Source organism: Myotis nattereri, assembly GCF_964212035.1.
Source record: "Myotis nattereri genome assembly, chromosome: X".
Lineage (NCBI taxonomy): Eukaryota > Metazoa > Chordata > Mammalia > Chiroptera > Vespertilionidae > Myotis > Myotis nattereri.
Window position 1 is genome coordinate 11,523,303 of NC_138078.1, and position 18,597 is coordinate 11,541,899.

The 18,597-nt window shown below is 40.4% G+C and overlaps 1 protein-coding gene across 3 annotated transcripts in view; it reads right to left on the reverse strand.

Annotated features, from left to right (window-relative positions):
* The window catches only part of SH3KBP1 (SH3 domain containing kinase binding protein 1), a 337,141-nt gene that overhangs the window by 186,373 nt on the left and 132,171 nt on the right, over positions 1-18,597 (reverse strand). For all 3 annotated transcript variants that reach the window (XM_081115410.1, XM_081115409.1, XM_081115411.1), the window contains one exon: positions 3,614-3,737. In XM_081115410.1, coding sequence (XP_080971536.1) covers positions 3,614-3,737 — 124 coding nt within the window. The remainder of the gene's footprint in view (positions 1-3,613; positions 3,738-18,597) is intronic.

Below are 18,597 nucleotides of genomic sequence, written 5' to 3' on the forward strand. Positions count from 1 at the left end.
AGGTGTTTGGTGAGAGGCAGCTTCCCCCTGATGTCCACTAACAAGGCAAGAACTGGGAAACTAGAACCCTGAGACAGAAGCTGGTCCTTACATAGGCCAGCAGGGGACTGGAGACTTAACCTACCAAATGAATAATGTTGGTCCAGAAACCCATCTAAGGATGAAACCAAATGACTTCTTATTTCATTTTAATTCAAGTAGAAAAGAGTCCATATCCAAATGGACAAAATCCTCCTTGCTCAATTTCAAGTATTATTTAGCATATTTGCTGTTAAACTCAAGGTTTGAAGAATGTATTTTTTATAAAACCCCACCATATAGTGTTACAATTTAGGAGGGGCCATCATTCTCAGATGGTTTTAATGACAGAAAAAAAACAAAATAATAAATCACTCTCAAAAGGAAACAGACAACCTTTTTCAGTCTGGTTCATGAGAATGACATTTGTCTCCAAGAAAAGTTTTCAGATTTATAGCTGCAATTTGTCAACATTCTGAGTCTGGGATAACTTTAGGATATACAACATCCATGCTGCAACTTGAAATGAAAAATGACTTCTTAGTCCTTGGGAAAGGCTTGTTTTAAACAGGAAGCTCCTTCACTGTGACTCAGGTAAAGCCCAGAGAAGTGGCCAGGGGTGGAGCAAATACAACTGTCCTTACAGTCCTAATGCCTGAAATGGACAGCTGATGACACCCAAGCCATCTGGAGGGCCTGCGCTCTCTCTCTCTGTCTCTCTCTCTCTCTCTCTCTCTCTCTCTCTCTCTCTCTCTCTCTCAATTTCAGTCACATCTTTTTATCAAATGAAAAGCCTATGGAGTCATTCCAGTACCTCCTTAAATCAACTCTGCAGAAATCTGCAAAAGTTAAAGCTGAAAACTGAAACTAATCACTCCCCAAACTGATTTTTCCACAGTCCTGGCCTTTCTCAAGGCTATGAATAGCTTTTTCAAACGTGGGGTATCTTTTGACCTTATTATGCAGGTGCCTTGGGAGAGCGAGTTCATCCCACACTGTGAGGCACTACAACCCATTCACCACTTCCAAAAAATGAGACATGTCCCCAAATGCAAAATTCACTGGACACAATTGGGCAAACTTCTTCAGCTAAGTCTATCTCAAGTTCAGCACCCAGTGAACTTGACTCATAGAAACAGACTTCACTCTTTCTTTATTAAACCAATGCTAAGCCTATATCAAATGATAAGGCCCATATATAAATAGTCATCTCATCTTTGATAAAGAAAAAGAACTTGTGTTAATTCTTAAATTCTCACAGGGTGGACTCATATACTGTAAGAAATCAAAGCAGGCTGTTACTAAACTCTGAAAGCAACTTCCCTCTATTACAACAGCCATGGACAAAAACATCCAACAGATTTTTAGGGACAAAGCTGGATAGAAACAAAGGGAAGGAGGAGACTTTGGTCATTTACAAATAACTTATTAAAACTTGAAAAATTGGTTGGACGGAAGTGTTTCCAAGTAACTAGAATCATCCCACAGATTTAGCCTCTGATCCTTGTTTTAAGGGGGAAAAAAGTGGTTTTTCATTGATTTGGGGGTGGGAAAAAATGTAGCTTTTCAGCTCAACACAATGAACTATTTATCTGGCCTTACAAGGCCAATCAATCCACCCGCTGTTCAGTATAAGGAGTAGTAGGATCCTGGTAGTCTTGATGGGCGGGGGCAGGGCCAAAAACGACACTGGGCCTGGTACACAATGCTTCCCTTCAACTGGAAATTTATGTTGGGCCCAGGTGACCCAGAGGTCAGTGCGAAGCCTGGGAGAGCATGAAGATGGTTTGCTATATGTTTCATATTTACAGAATGCCCCATGTGCTAAGGTCTCAGAGCCAACTGCCAAATTCATTATATAAAGTACCTAAGAGTAAAATGTTGATCAGAATCAGGCTGCAGGCCTAAGGTGAAGGTTTAAAAAAGGAACATAGCCAGTAAGCTACTCTTTTTAATTCCATTTTTTGGTTAATGAAAAATTTTATAGGGAACCTCAAAGGCCAGATTTTTAATTGTAAAGAGACAATTATCTAAAAAAGACAATTATCTAAAAAGTTCGATTTCTTCGTTGATTTAAAGTTCTCAGGTATTTTTTACCAAACTCATCCAGATAATTACCTTAATTCTGTAATTAAATCCTTATCTTGTTAAATTGAATTAATTACCTTAATTGTCTTATTTACTTTACAAAAGCAGGGCTAGCAGAGAGGCCTTGCTGCTGCTCACTGCCCCCAGAAGCATCAGGAGGAAACGGAGGGCTCAGATCAGCAGGGAAGGTTTGGAGACATGTATAGAGACTCACTGAGTTCTAGCTGTCCAAACCCGATGAGGGCAGGCTGGCCTCAGGAGCTCTGGAACTTATTTGCAAGAATGCAGGAGACACTTTTGGGGATGACTATAGGTTTACAGCAAATTATGCTTAATTCTTAAAATGGGCATTCTCCTGCATTGGTAGGAGAGGAAAGGAGGGGAGGGGAGGGGAGGGGAGAAAATATCCTATAGCTGCTAACCATTGTGGGCCTCCAGCCAATATTTAATCTGAGTAATTAAAAAAAAAAAAAGGAAATGTAACCCAGGGCAGCTGGAGGGGGTAGAGGAAGAAGCAGGAAGGAAGAGAGACACAAAGCAATGGCTCAAGCACTATGATCAATGGACAGTTTATTGGACAAATTCTTATGCTGTCTAAATTTTATGAAAGATTAGGTGTTCTTCCCCATGGTTATGTAAACTTGCCTTTTTTTTTTTAATGGAACTCTTTGCTAATACATTTCCTGCCCCTGCTTTTGAACAGCTCTATATTTCTCTTTAAGGAAGTAATAAGCCTGTGAAAAGCCTGCAGCTGATGCTAACCTACCTCCGGCAGGCTTAATGTCTGCCCTGGTTAATCCACCAGGAGGGCAGGGTCAGGGAAAAAACGGGGAGTCTAGTGTGATCAGAATCTAAAATTGAGTCAAATCCTCTCTGCAGCCTTATATTCTCTCTCCTATCATTTCAAACAATAATGTCACAAAGTGGGGGGGGGGGGGGAGGAGGTACAGGAGAAAACAAAACTCCAACAAGCTGATACCTAAAAATCTGCCTTGAGGTCTCAAAAGAGGGAAACAAGATGGTTAAAGATCTCTTCGTTAGATGGATGGATGAGCTCTACCTTGTATGTACTGCCTCCTGAACTGACAGAGACAAGGTGTGTTCAGGAGCCCAGAAGTTAGAGATAGAAAGACCCTGATAAAGCCTGCCCCTAAATTAAAAAGAGAGCATGGCCATCGTGGACACTCAGCCTGCACCATAGCATTCTCTAAAGTCACCTTCCATCCATAAAAACAGATATGAAAGCAAAAGCTAAAGTCCTAGAAAAATCATCATTCACAAATTTAGTTTACTTTCCCACTGTCAAAAAATATTATTAGTTCTCTTTATTATAGTTATTGGATTGTTACTGGCCATGTGCATGTGTGTGTGTCCAAAATGTATACTAAAAAACCCCAAAGGGCAAATGCCAGTCAATTTTTCAGCAATGTGAAATTTGACACAGTTCACCCAGTAGCCTCAGTTTGGGTTTGGGTGTGGGGAAGGGGCTCTTTCCTCTTTTCCATACCTCTCTTATTGGTTCTCAGAATTGTTTCAGAAGACAGCAAAGCATTTCCACTGGACACTTCGTGCATGGGCTTTTCTGGAGCTTTGCTGGAGAGAGGGTCTTTCTTCATCTCTTTCTTTATTTCCTGTGAGGATAGATAAGATGAAAACAAGATTGTAGTTTGGTATTTTAAAATGCTTCTTTGACTATCTTATGCTTCAGCTTTCTGGAAATCAACTATAATGATCTCAACTCAGTATACCATGATGTTTTAAAAACACTATTTTCTATATTTTTGTAGTTTTTTCCCTTAAGTTTCTCAGAGAAGCGTCTGGTCCTATAAAATGAAATGATGGCCAACATGATGAGTGACCTTATGTGACTACGGCCATTCCAAGTGACCATAACCACACAGCTGTATGTGACAGCTTTTTGAACAATGTCAAGCTTTGGCCAAGTGGAGTCATCCCTTAAAAGCCTTATGGTTTCTATTCTTCCCAATAGGGGTTTAGAGAAGTAAGTTCCCAAATCACCATTGTGCTCACAATTATGCTAAACCCAAAAGAATATGATTTAAGTTCATTTACAGTCACCAAGTTCCTCTGGCTTTTTAACTCTTGACAAAGAAAAATATAAGGATAATAAGTGAAATAAAGACTGTCATTCTAGGCCTGGGGTCAGCAAACTATAACCTGCCACCTGGTTTTATAAGTAAACTTTCATTAAAACAAAAATGCCTTCATTTGGTTAAGTATTTTCTACGGCTGCTTTGATGCCACATAGCAGAGTTGAGTAGTTGAAGGAGAGATCAAAGCCTAAAATACCCAGCTCTTTCCAGAAAAAGTTTGCTCTAGGAGTTCTCGTACCAAAGCTCCATTAAAATATCGATTTTTTAAAACCTGATGGCTGATATAATGATTTCAAATTACTTTAATAATTTACATAATTATTTTCAAAAGCATTATTAGCCTGAAATGATAATAGCTCACAAACTGCAGATCTGGAGCAGGGGGTTCCTGGGCTTGTGTGAACCCATGATCACAATGACTCAGTGAAAAAGAAAGCTAAGGGCTAGACCCAAAGCATGGCTGAGTGGCAGGAAGGCTCAAGGATGAAAAGTGTTCTTTAGAAAGACCAAAGGGGCAAGAAACGGGGAGGGGCTACTTCTATGGAATGAACAGGAAGATGGTAAAGTAGGTAGGGGACCGCAATTCGGCCTGGGCAGAGGCAGAAAGAAAAGAACAAAAGCTTGTCAAAACACAGCCACTGCCTGGCAGTTTCCTACATACACACCAGAGTTACTATAGTCAAGTCCCAGTTGCTGGATGGCTGGCTGGGTTCACAACAGCCTCACCCTCCTTCCCTCTCCCTCCCTTCCTCCCTCCCTCCCTCACCAGGGCCCCACCGGAAACCAGCAACTAGGGCTGGTGCTTTGCTGGGTTGAGAGTTTCAGTTGGCACCCGAGGCCAGCACAGCACAAAGCTGTGTGCATTCATGTATATGCACATGGACTCCCACCTCAGCAGCTCCAGCACCTGCTAAAACAGCAGTTGCTGGGGGTTTCTGCAGTTTCACAGGCAGATGGCATCAGGGGACAATCTGCAAACATTGCCTGCCTGAGGCACATGATGGGATGCTTTCTTAGTGGTAGCTGCCAGACTATGGCTCTAGAAGTAAAAAACAAAAAACAAAAAACAAAAAAACCACTGTGGGGGTTCATTCTCCAACAGCTGGTTCTTTGGGGGTAGAACAGTTGCTCAAATCTCACTTTCCATTGCAGTGTGGATATGACTGGACATCATGTAATGCAGTGATGTAGCATCCAATGTTGCCGAGTAGTAATTCAGAGAAATTCAGAGGGCTGGGTGATATGACAAGCAATTGCTTAGCACTAACAGCTAATGGGCTAATGGCACGCAGTTGGGGAAGAGGCAGAAAGGGGCAAATGTTTGAGAGACTGGGGTGGCTATCAGAGATGACTTTAGAAGCCATGGTTTGTTAAGAATGCTTGCAGCCCAGGCTTCAGAGCAGCACCCCATGCACTTGGAAGGGCTGATCTGATTAAGCAAGTATTTAAGGGCAGAGAAACCAGCACCAGGAGAAGTGTTTCTTCATAAATCCCAGAGTCCTTTGTCCCCACAACGATTTTTTTTACATTTGCCAGATTGAGAAGCCTAATGATGACCAAATTTCTCAAGCTGATTTTTAGATGGAAGCAGGGAGAGGACAAAATATAATGTGCCCTACATTTTTCTGGAGAAACCAATCACACACATGGGTATGGCAGTACATCTTGCTCTCTGCCCGCACAACACCTAGATACACCAGGCTCAACATAGCGCCACCCAATCCCAACATCTCCCCTCCATCCTACCCCTTTTCTCTTGGATAAAGGAAGCTATTTTGCTTGCTAGCCCATTATCTGCCCACTTACTCAGGCTGGAAAACCCAGTGTTAGCCCCATATCTAACCAGTCACCCAGTTGGGCTTTATCTACTTCCTCAATTTCTCTGTTTCTCTCCATTCCTCCCATACTGCCTTAAAAACATGAACACCAGCCCTAGCTGGTTTGGCTCTGTGAATAGACCCTTAGCCTGGGACCAAAAAGGTCACAGGTTCGATTCCAGTCAAGGGCACATACCCAATCCCTGCTCTCTCCCCCTGTTGGGGCCTGTGCAGAAGGCAACCAATCAGTGTGTCTCTCTCACATCTACGTTTCTCTCTGACTCTCCTCCTTCTTTCCACTCTTTCTAAAAATCCATGGGAAATATCCTCTGGTAAGGATTACAAAAAACATGAACACCAGGCAAAGAACTTGAGTAGATATTTTTCCAAAGAAGATATACAGATGGCAAATAATCTCATGACTACATGTTCAACACCATTAGTCATTAGGGAAATACAAATCAAAATCATAATGAAATACCCCTTCATACCCACTAAGATGGCTGGATTTTTTTTATATATGAAAAGGAAAACAAGTGTTAATGAGGGTGTGGAGAATTGGAAACCTTGTACATTACTGGTGGGAATGTAAAATGGTGCAATCTGTGGAAAACAGAACTACCATATTCCTAAACAATTCCACTCCTAGGTATACCCCAAAGAACTGAAAGCAGGGACTCAAACAGATACTTGCATGACAACATTTACTGCAACAGAGCTCTCCTGCTACACCTTGCCTCTCAGGAAAAATCTGCTGTCCTGGCTATAGCAAGGAGACTCAAAATCACCCCACCTTGCCTCCAATGGAAATCTTCACTTCCCACCATGCCTGAAGAATGCAATACTGCTTTATCCATAAGCCCATGAGTACTGAGGCCCAAATCCTGGAAGTCTCTTATCATCGATACACAAAAAGCTCTTTGCTGCAGAGGAGGGTGGAATTGGCATTGGAGTAACTCCTGCCTCCAGCTGCCAGCATCTGGCTACCTGGAGCTCTCCAAGGTTCTGATCCAGGTGGTAGGACACTGGATTTCCTAGGTTTGAGTATTTCTAGCCCCCAACCCTCAACTCAGTTTTTTGTTTTGTCTTGTTTTGTTTTTTTTACCACTTAACCATTTGTTAAGAACCTTGATCCCAGTGGTAGAGGCCACACCCTGGGCTAGATGTGTGAGCCATAGGGGCTTATAGAAATCCTACATGTCTACATATATAAATCAGAATTATGGTACTTACTTTAAAACACTAAAGAATAGTTGGGTATCAGCAATACTCTTTAGGAAATAAAGGAAACCCAGTTTCTCTTTATCTCAAATATGATGCTTTAACAATGGAAACTCGGCATGTACAGTAAAATTAAGGCCATCAATAAGATATCGATGGTGCATCGACACTTGAGCTGTGTGGAAAGGACTGCCCAAGTAAAGAGAGAGGAAGACTCATACCATTCCTGCTTCCCAAAGCACTATGCTGTTCAGAGCCCAAGATGGCTCACCCCACCCCATATGGAGGCCATAAAGCCCCAATAATGCCACTCTAGCAAAAATTCTCTGTGACACATTTAGCAACCTGCAAACAGCAGCCTCATTGGGCAAATGCATAATTTGCATGCAACTGGGAACTAAACTAGCATAGTCTGCTTTCTGATAAGTGGAGTTGCCAGAATGTGGCTGGCTGCTGAGCCAAGTTGGCTACTTTTCTCCCCTCCCTCCCAATCCATTACATACTATGCACATGCTGGGTTGAACCTTAATTTCTTTCAATGAACCAAAATACCACACAGTAAAACACCAATGAAGGACCAGTTTGGGGGTCCTCCCTCCTCTTATTCTTTATGTCTTCCACCAACCTTGACCCAAGTTACAACACAGGATTCATGGTAAATGGAAAGAATGATACTATGAGTTTTTAAAAAATGGAACTCATATACTTACTTGCATAGCTCATTGAAATGAACAATAGGCTGGTGAAGACCTGGGGGGTTACAGGGTCTGGGCATAAGGGTATAAAGGGGGAAAATGGGAGACATCTGTAATACTGTCAATAATAAAATAAATATGTTTTAAAATGGAACTAGTCCTGGCATCATCATTTATTAGATGGGTGACCTTGGGGGCATCACAGAGGCATCTTCAGAATCAAACAGCGAATTGGAGAGTAGTATACAAATTATCTATTGCCATTATTAATGTCATCATTAAATAGCAAGTGCTATAAAAAGAACTACACCTAACAACACAGATGAACTTCACAGTGAGAATGTTGAGTGAAAGAAGCCAGACCAAAAATATGACATACTGTATGATTCCACTGATGTGAAATTTGACAATAGACAGGACTAATCAATGGTGAGAAATCTCCGAACAGCAGTTACCCTGTTCCTGTCAGGTACTGACTGTGAAAGGTACAAGAGAGCCTGCTGGGAGGATGAAAATGTTCTATAATTTGGTCTGGGTGGTAGTTGCACAGATGTACACACACCTAAAAATTCATTGAACTGTATTTCTAAGACCTCTGTACTTCACTATATGCTATTTCAATTTAAAAGAACATAAACGCTTAAATCAGAAGACAGATTCTTTTTAATCAAAATGTGCTCATATTTTGTCCTAGAAGGTGAAAAACATGAAAAGCTAGTGCTTGGGTTTTTTAAAATTCCTATCAGGGGGAGTAAAGCTTTCTGGGATCAACATTAAGGAAATGAATGATCAGAATGTGCCAGATGCACCCTCCTAAGTGCATGAGTCAAGGGGCATCTCATCTAACTGACACAGGCAGCTGAGTGTCCCGCCACAGCATCCTTTCTCTATATCTCAGCTGCTTTCCTCGTGTCTTGCAGTATTTCCTTCTCTCCTGCTGCCAATAGTACAGGCACATGGAGCAGGCTGTGCCTTGGCCTGCCAGAAATGCTGGTCCTGGGCTTCCCTCTGCCTTAGAGTGAGGTTCAGCAGGGTCCCCTCACTCAGGGTAGATGCAAGGCAGAGCAAAGAGGTGTCATTCCTCAGCATGCCCTGGTCTGTTTCTCTCTGGAGGTAAGGCTTCCTCTAGAGCCAGATATGGCTGTGGAATCACAGCTGTGCCCCTACACTAGTTCATGGAAAACCTTTTGCAATATTACCACTGGCAGGAGATAAAAGGAAATCTCTAAAAGCAAACCCTTACACCAAATCTACTTATCAAGAGAGTTTTGAATAGCTACAGGATCCTAGAATAGCACATTGCCTCCCCATGCATATCTTCCTGCCCACCCCGCGCAAAAGGCAAGTTGGAGCAGCAGCCACCCCAAATGTCCTCTGCTTGCAGAACTGTGCTTTCCCAGCATTTGGCTCCCTTCATGAAAGGCCAGTCAGCCTCAAAAGTCCTGGGAAGACACCGCAAGTATGCTGAAAGCAACAGCAGAGCACCAAAAAGCTTCAGCTGCATTTGTAAGATTCTGTTTCTTTAAAAATATATATCTCATTAGCACAATTTTCAAAAAATGCTCATGCTGTTGAACCATGAAATGGAACAACTTCATTAGAGACAACTGTAGAGAATATATATATATACCTGTATGTCTATACATCTAGATATAGATATAGATATAGATATAGATATAGGTGCAGTGTTTGAAGTAATACAGAAAACTATGAAGATTTCATAAAGTGGCGTGGTGGGCACACGGGTATTTGTCATTCAGTTTCTGTCTTTTACCAATGCTTGAAATATTTCATAAATTCCCCTAAAAATTACACAGTGAAACCACGTTGACGTCTCATACCACAATGGCTTTCTTATATGTACAAAATATGTTGCCACTGAGAAAAGTGCTCTAACATATCTTCATAAATATACCCAAGATACTTTTGGCTCAAAGCAAACAAGAAAAGTTTTGGGTTTTTTTTTAGTGTAACAGGGTACCCACTGTCATGTTTCTATGTAAATCTTCAACCACATATTGGCAGTATTATTTCCCAAGAATCACTGATAACAGAAACCCAGGCAAGAAGCTCTTGACTTGCAGGACAGGAATGAATGCTGCAAAGAGTTCAGCGAGAACTAGATACCAGACAAAGATTAGAATGGCTACCTCCATGTCCCAAAGAGATAACACAGTCACTGGATATGCAACACGATTACCTTCACAACAGTTATCTCTTATATCTTTACATATAATGCCCAGCCCCTGCTGAACAGCTAGATTATTACCATTGGATCAAAGGATGTCAATACCAACTAGCTGTTTGGACATGCTTTAGTGGGCACTTAATAAATATTTGTCAAATAAATGGCCAATTTAGCAGAGTGTCATCAGCAGGATGACTATCTTATAGACGAGGGGAAGCGTTTTCATTTCAGTGCAAAACTATGACAGCATGGAAATCTGTATCATCCCTACAGTGATACAACTGGTGTTCACTGGTTCACAACCAATTCTCATCTCAAAGGATATAGATATGGCTTAAGAGTAGTAGGAAGAAGATACAATAAGAAAATTCACGCAATACCTTATTTTTCAAAATAAGCAGTACTTATTTCTTTATTAGACTGGGAATATTAGACATTCAAAATAAATCTAGTCATTTAAAAATTTAACCTTACAAGCACTAGAAGAACACATGAAAGATTTTACAACCTCAAATTAGGAAAGACTATTTGACACTGACACAGAATCCAGAAACCATAAAACAAAGGACAGATGAATTACAAAAAAGTATAAATACAATATAGAAAAGAAAATTCATCAACGAAGACAAAATGTCAAAGTGGGGGAACAGTGCCAGTTACAGAGAACTCATACCTAAAACTGTAGCATTTACACCTACTGAATTATGTTTACACAAGTCATATCACTAGAATCTGGGCTCTCAGAATACTGTCTCTGTTTTCACAGCACATAGCGCAGTGCCTGGCACACAGCTGGTATTCATATAAAGAGTAAGTACAAGAGATATGAAGAGCAACCACAAAACTTTCCCAAGGTTGACAGCCTAGATAGAGTGGGAGGTACACAATTTTTAAATTATAATGAGATATCTTTTTTCCTTGATATTAAATACCATAAAGTTTCTCAATGGACCTCTCCAATAAGCAGTGAATTTATTAGTTCTGCTGATGTGAAACATCATTTTTACCTATGAGAGTGGCAACAATCAAAAATTGATAATTTTGGCAATGGTGTAGAGATAGATACCCTCTCATACTTTCCAATGAGAGTATAAATTGATGTATAAATCAGTACAACCTCTCTGGGAAGCAATGTGGCAATTATCTATCAAAAATTTAAATGCCTATGCCTTTTGACTCAGCATTTTCACTTCTAGGAATTTAAACTGCAAATTTACTTGCACATGTGCAAAACAGCATATGTACAAGATTAATATGGCATTGCTTAAATTAGCAAAAGACTGAAAGAACATAAATGTGTGTCAGTAGAGAACTGGTTACAGGAATTATGATAAATCCAAACCATGTAACTCTCTCCCAAGAATGAGGCTGGTCTGTATTAATAAGGATAACTGCCAAGACATGTCGCTAGGTAAAAAAGCATAATAATGTATGCTAGCATTTGCATGAGCATGTGCATACTTCATTGTGTAATACAGAACAACAAACTGATAACTGAGGCTGCCTCCAGGGATGGGAAAAGGATGGCCTAGAGACAAGGGGAAGCATATATTTTGTGCCTATTCATTGGTACCATGTGCCTGTGTTAGCTATGCAAAATTTTAATTAATTTAAAAACTAATAATTGAAATGTGTTTACTACTTCCCAATCATTAGACTATTAACTGCTACTCTTTCTGCAAACAGGAAAATTTCACACTGGCCCCTAATATGGTTTGGTTATATAATTTCCACTACTAGTTTTTAAAGTCCCAATGCTGCTGGTCGTGATGGCTGTATATATGAACCCACACAGTTAAAAGAAAGCTCTTCATTCTATATATTTTATCAAGAAGGGGAGACTGGAAAATTAAGATGTTGGGGAAATCACACCAGGCTCCAAAACCATTTTTTTCAATTATATGATATAAAATTCAATTTTAACTGATTTCAGAGAGGAAGGGAGAGGGAGAGAGAGATAGAAACATCAATGATGAGAGAGAATCATTGATTGCCTGCCTCCAGCATGCCCCCTACTGGGGATCAAGCCCAAAACTTAGGCATGTGCCCTTGACCAGAATCGAACCTGGGACCCTTCAGTCCGCAGGCTGATGCTCTATCCAGCTAGGGCCAAAATGCAATTTTTTTGAATTATAAGCATAACTAATGACATGACAACAACCCAGAAAAACAAAATGCATATGAAGTGGCAATATTAAATCTTATTTGTAGTTTTAGCATGGGTAGATTCAGTTCACTTTGGTGGCTGGAGTGCAAATAACAAGAGTTTGGACTGAGACTCCTAAAAAAATATGACCCAGCAATTCCATTTCTGGATATTTGTCCAAAGAAATCAAAAACACTAACTCAAAAGATATATGCACTCCTATATTCATTGAAGCATTATTTACAATATCCAAAATATGGAAGCAATCTAGCTGTCCATCGATAAAGAAGATGTGGTACCATGGAATATTACTCAGCCATACAAAAGAATGAAATCTTACTATCTGTGACAATATGGATGGACCTAGAAGGTATTATGCTAAGTGAAATAAGAAAGATGAACAAAGACAAATACTATATGATTTCTCTTGTATGTGGAATCTAAAAAACAAACTCATAGATACAAAGAACTGATGGTTTCCAGGTGGGAAGGGGTGAGGGGAGGATAGGCAAAAAAATTAAAGGGGATTAGTCAATATCAACTTCCAGATATAAAGTAAGTCATGGGGAGTGTATACCACAGGGAATATAGTCAATAATATTGTAATAACTAAGTATGCTGACAGATGGGTATGAGGCATTATTTCATAAGGTATAGAAATGTCTAACCACTATGCTGTACACCTGAAACTTATATAATACTGTATGTCAACTATAATTTTTTAAAATTTTAAGACCAAAATAATAAAAAAATAATTAAACAGTTTGGGACTGGTTACTTATGCTCAATAGAGTTAATTACATGATCTCAAATTGAGCTCCTTAAAAAGTGGGCACTTTCTCTATCAGTCTCTTCTGGAAAATTTTTTAAATGTTTCTGATAACATCATACCTACTCCATGAAGCAGTGCTACCTGAAACACAGGAACTATTGGATTAAGTGCTAGGTGAACAGCTCGCTCTTGGAGAGAAAAAAAAGAGGAAGGGACTCCCAAAGTCCAACAGCCATTTCTTTTCTGACTTCTTTAACAGCTTTGATGATGATTAAGAGCCTGTGTTCCTTTGGCCCTTTGTTAGAATCCCTGTCACAGCACCGACCTCTGTACGCTAAATGTGAGTCCACAAGTCTCTCTTGCAGCTACTCTGTGAGCACCTCAGGGGTAAGGAATAGGTCTCATTCATCTTTCATCCCCAGACACTCAATAAATGGTAGCCAGCAGGCACTCAATAAATGGTAGCCATTGTCATTAGTACCTACTATGTGCCATGTATAAAGGAAAGCAGTATGTGTATCTAACTCAATGTTAATTTTTACAATCACAATTGCTTCTAAGAGTAATAAACTAATAGAATAATGTAAATGCAATAGGATCTTTTACATCTAAAAAGAAGCTAAACATATTTTTCATTTTCCTGGACCTCCTAAAAATATGGAATTAGCTTGCAATTATGTATATTATGAGTTCACAAAGAGCAATTCATTTAATGCCCATAGCCACACTAAGAACTACAGAGCAATATTATCTCTCTTTGACAGGTGGGGGAAAGTGGGTCCCAAGAGGAGACCAGGCAATAAAGGCTTGAGTGTGGACTGAAGCCCCAGCAGTCCCATGTCAGAGAAGGTCACACCACGCTCCACCCACCCAATGTGTGTGCTCCTAATGTTGCTCTTGGCCTGCTCGAAAAGACTAACTTCCAAACTGCCTTTTGAAAGAGGAGAGACAAGGGAAATGACCACAGAATAAACTTTCAGAAGGGACCAGTGATTTGAAAACTGCTCCCAGGTAATTTTTGAACTTTTACCAAAAAAGCACCTGTTTACTGGTTGTTGAAAGAATGTTTATACACACTTCCACCCAGGATAACTTGATTGTCAAGAATAAATTATCCCAAACCCATGACAAAACAATGCCATTTCATGCTCATTTCCTGATTAAAGCTTTTAGACAGCTGGGCATTTTCATTTCTCAGAGCTGTAGGGAGCTATGTAAATTTCCATGCAGCAACTCCAAGATCATTAATCTAAGGAAAGCATGTGCTAACAGAATACCAGATTTTATATTGTTTCAGTAAAGAAGAGGAGGGGCAGGTTAATCTAATTACCCTATGTGTGATCACCTGACAGTGGTTAGCAGAAAGATCAAATGCTAAACTGTACAATCAGCAGAAAACTGCTAAGTAATGAGGCATTTCGTATCACAAAAGGAGTTGGGAAGAGGGGGGTGAAATTCTTACATTGCTTGAAGCCAGATACTATAGCAATAAAAAGAACTATACTGAGCTTATATGAATGATATGCAGAGTATTTTAATTATCACAAGGAGCTGAGAGCATAACTATAGCCCTGGCTGGTGTGGCTGGTTGGGCATTGATGTGTGCACCAAAAGACTGCTGGTTTGATTCCGGGTCAGGGCACATACACAGGTTTCAGGCTCAATCACTGGTGGGGGGTGTGCAGGAGGCCACATGTTTCCCTCTCACATCGATCTTTCTCTCTCCTGATATTTGGAGAGAGGGAGAGAGAAAGAAACAATTTAAAAACCTAAAAATAAAAATAAAAATAAAAGCAGAGCTATAAATCTCTCTCTCTTAATTTCTCTCTCTGTGACACACACACACACACACACACACACACACACACACACACACTCAATAAGACTGGAAGATACTTCTAGTAGAGGATGGCTAACTAGAGCTGAAGACATCAGGAACCAGACACAAGTGGGCACTCATAATTAGACTCACCCTGCATCCGTGGCCATGCATTTGGCACTTATCACTCAGGGTCGGCTACTGTTATTTTTCTTCCCAGTAAGGAGCAGCTGGGTTTGAAAAGAGCAGCACCAGCTGACACTTCAGTTCAAGTTCTGGCTCTGACACTGCTGAGGCTGTACCACTGATGCCTCACATTTGCTACTTGTAAAATGGGAGATTAAAATGTTTTGAAGATCAAATGAGATCTAGTGGATAAAGGCACAACTTCTGGGTCCCAGGGTTGTCAGGCCCCATCAGCAGGAGGAGGAACCCCACCTGCCAGTAGGCATGGACCAGGTACTGAGAAGTGGTGAGTAATAAAAGGAAAAACCTCCTAGTATACAACTCCTACTGTGATTTGTCTGGCAGAAATCTCAAAAAATTGACTTCTATGCACTCTCTCTCAGAAAGCTACTGGAGGATGTGTTCCACCAAATCAAGTGAGTGAAACAAGAGAGGGAAGGATCCAAGAGGCAGATTAGTCAATAATGAGAGAGGTGATGGGAATTTCCTGGACAGCAGCTTCAAGAGCAACCAGCCCTGGTTGGAAAGTGCTGGTATTTTTTCCAGGGGCGAGGGAGGGGGAGGGGAGATATTAAGAGGCATTTTATAGAGCTGTTTAGCTCAAGGTATGTGAAGATTTAGATGTCCTAAGATAACTCAACAAACAAAATAAAGAATTATCTGTAGGGAAAATAAGGTTGCATATGGAAATTAATTACAGCATATTCTTACTTCAATACTCAATATCATCACTGCTAAAGTAATGAAAACATTAATCCCCTACAGTGCTAAAGGACGTTAAGTATTAGGAGCTCTGTGTCCATTCTCATGACCTTGTCTTCTAGGAGACAGTCACTATTCAGTATGAGCTATTGCTTTTAGTATTCACTGTTGTAACTTCTGAATAATATGCATGCATTGCTGTCCTCTGCTCTGTGGATTCTAGACCTTATCTGTTACCTAATATGGTAGTTAAGGATTTTGCTCACTTATGCCCCCTCCCCCATACTCCACCCTTCCTATACGTTAACATGTCAGGTTTGGTTTAATCTATGTTGAGCATCACTGGGTCTATACCTTTGCACATACACACAAGCAGCAAATTCCCAAAAGTGAAGTTTCTGGGTGAAACATGTGACATATCCTCACTGTCAACAGATCATGCCAAATTTATCTCCAAACAGTTTGTCTCAATTATACTCCCACCAATAGCATGAAAAAGTGCCAGTTTCCGCATATCAGGTATTTTTAAACCTCTTAATTTTTGCCAGCCTGGTAACAGAAAATTATAATAATTCCTATTTCTTTAATTAGTAAAATCAAGGTCGATCAGCTTTTCATATGTTTATCATCCACTGGACCATCTAGTCCTGTGATCTGCTTGCTTGTCTGTTTTGTCAGTTCTCCTACGGAGCACATTGCCTTTCCCCTTTCATTTCCAAGAGCTCTGTGAGTATTAAAGAATTATCCCATGGTCTTTCATATATGTTGCAGAATTTTTCTTTTATTTGTCACTTGGCTACTTCTCTACCAATTCTATTTCTTTCCAAGCAGAAGTTTCTAATTTTTATTTGGCAAAATCCAACCTTTTCCCTGAGATCTTCTTAGATTTGTGACATGATTTGCAAGGCCTTCTCCTCTCGAAGATTATTGTTTTAAACACACACACACACACACACACACACACACACACACACAGACCAGTCCTGGCATATGTGGCTCAGTTGGTTGGATTCCCAGTCAGGGTGCATGCCCAGGTTATAGATTTGGTGCCCAGTTGGGATTCATACGGTAGGCAACCAATTGATGTTTCTCTTTCTCCCTCCCCCTTTCTCTATCTCTCTCTCTCAAAAAAAAAAAAAATCAATAAAAACACATTTCTTAAAAAGAAAAAAAAAACCAGCCATTTTTCTAATTATTTTATGGCAAAGGTTAATGCATATTATTGGAAGGCCTCTCACTCCTCATCCACTCCTCCCCCAAAGAAGAAAGGAACACCCAGAAGCTCAACTTAGAATAACTCATTCTGGGAATTACATAGCCTGATTTTAGGTGCCTGGTTTCCAAAGCTTAGGTTTGAGAGTGAGGAAGTATTTCATAGTGGAAAACTGCCACTGATAGCAGTTAAGACAGGAGTGTCTTCATCTGTGCTTAGAAATATCTGCCTTCATTTAACATTAATAGGTTAAAGATGAATACTATTCATTAACAGATAGTCACAACTAAATTTGGTCATTTTTTCTCAAAACAGACTGCTTGGCCTGGCCAGCGTGGCTCAGTGGTTGAGCATTGACCTATGAACCAGGAAGTCATGGTTCAATTCCTGGTCAGGGTACATGCCCCTGGGTTGCAGGCTCGATACCCAGTGGGGGGGTGGGGCATGCAGGAGGCATCTGATCAATGACTATTTCTCTCTCCCTCTCCCTTCTTCTCTAAAAATCAATAAAAATATATTTAAAAACAAAACAGACTGCTTGTCTTCTACCAAAAACAGAATCCTCATTTCCTCCTGAACCTGACCCCTGGCTGGCATTTTGTAAAGCACAACTGCGCCACTCTTTCATAGCCTTGGGCAACTAAGACCCAGGACCCCCCACAAGTGATACTAAAACCTCAAGGACAATACTCCTTACCCACCCTACAATTGCAGAGAAGGAAAATGTTTTCTTAAAAGCAAATAAAGAAACAAACAAAAAACCCTTCCCTAGATTTAACCTTTTGGCTTCCAGGACAGAGCAGCATGGGAACAGAAGAAAAGGCAATTGTATATCATCATTCAATCCTTTCAAAGCTCTGATGTGCCTACTATGTGCCAGGCACTACTGGTAACAACCATTCTGCTCTCTGTCTCTGAGTTTGACTATTCTAGAAACCTTATATAAATGAAATCATACAGTATTTTCCTTTTCGCAACTAGCTTATTTCACTTAGCCCTGTCCTCAGAGTTCATCCATGTTATAGCATGTGTCAGAATTTTCTTCTTTTTTAATGCTAAATAATATTCTATTGTGTGTATATATCACATGTTATTTATTCCTTCATCTTTTTTAAAATATATTTTATTGATTTTTTACAGAGAGGAAGGGAGAGGGATAGAGTCAGAAACATAGATGGGAGAGAAACATCGATCAGCTGCCTCCTGCACACCTCCTACTGGGGATGTGTCTGCAACCAAGGTACATACCCTTGACCGGAATCGAACCTGGGACCTTCCAGTCCGCAGGCCGACGCTCTATCCACTGAGCCAAACCAGCCAGGACTATTCCTTCATCTTTTGATGGACGTTTGGGTTGCTTTCACTTCTGGGCTACTGTGAATAATGCTATGAACATGGGTGTACAAATGTCTCTTTTAGAACCTGCTTTCAATTCTTTTCTTTTTTTAAAAACATTTTATTGATTTTTTTTACAGAGAGGAAGGGAGAGGGATAGAGAGAAACATTGATGAGAGAGAAACATCAATCAGCTGCCTCCTGCACACTCCCCACTGGGTATGTGCCTGAAACCAAGGTACATGCCCTTGACCGGAATCGAACCTGGGACCTTTCAGTCCAC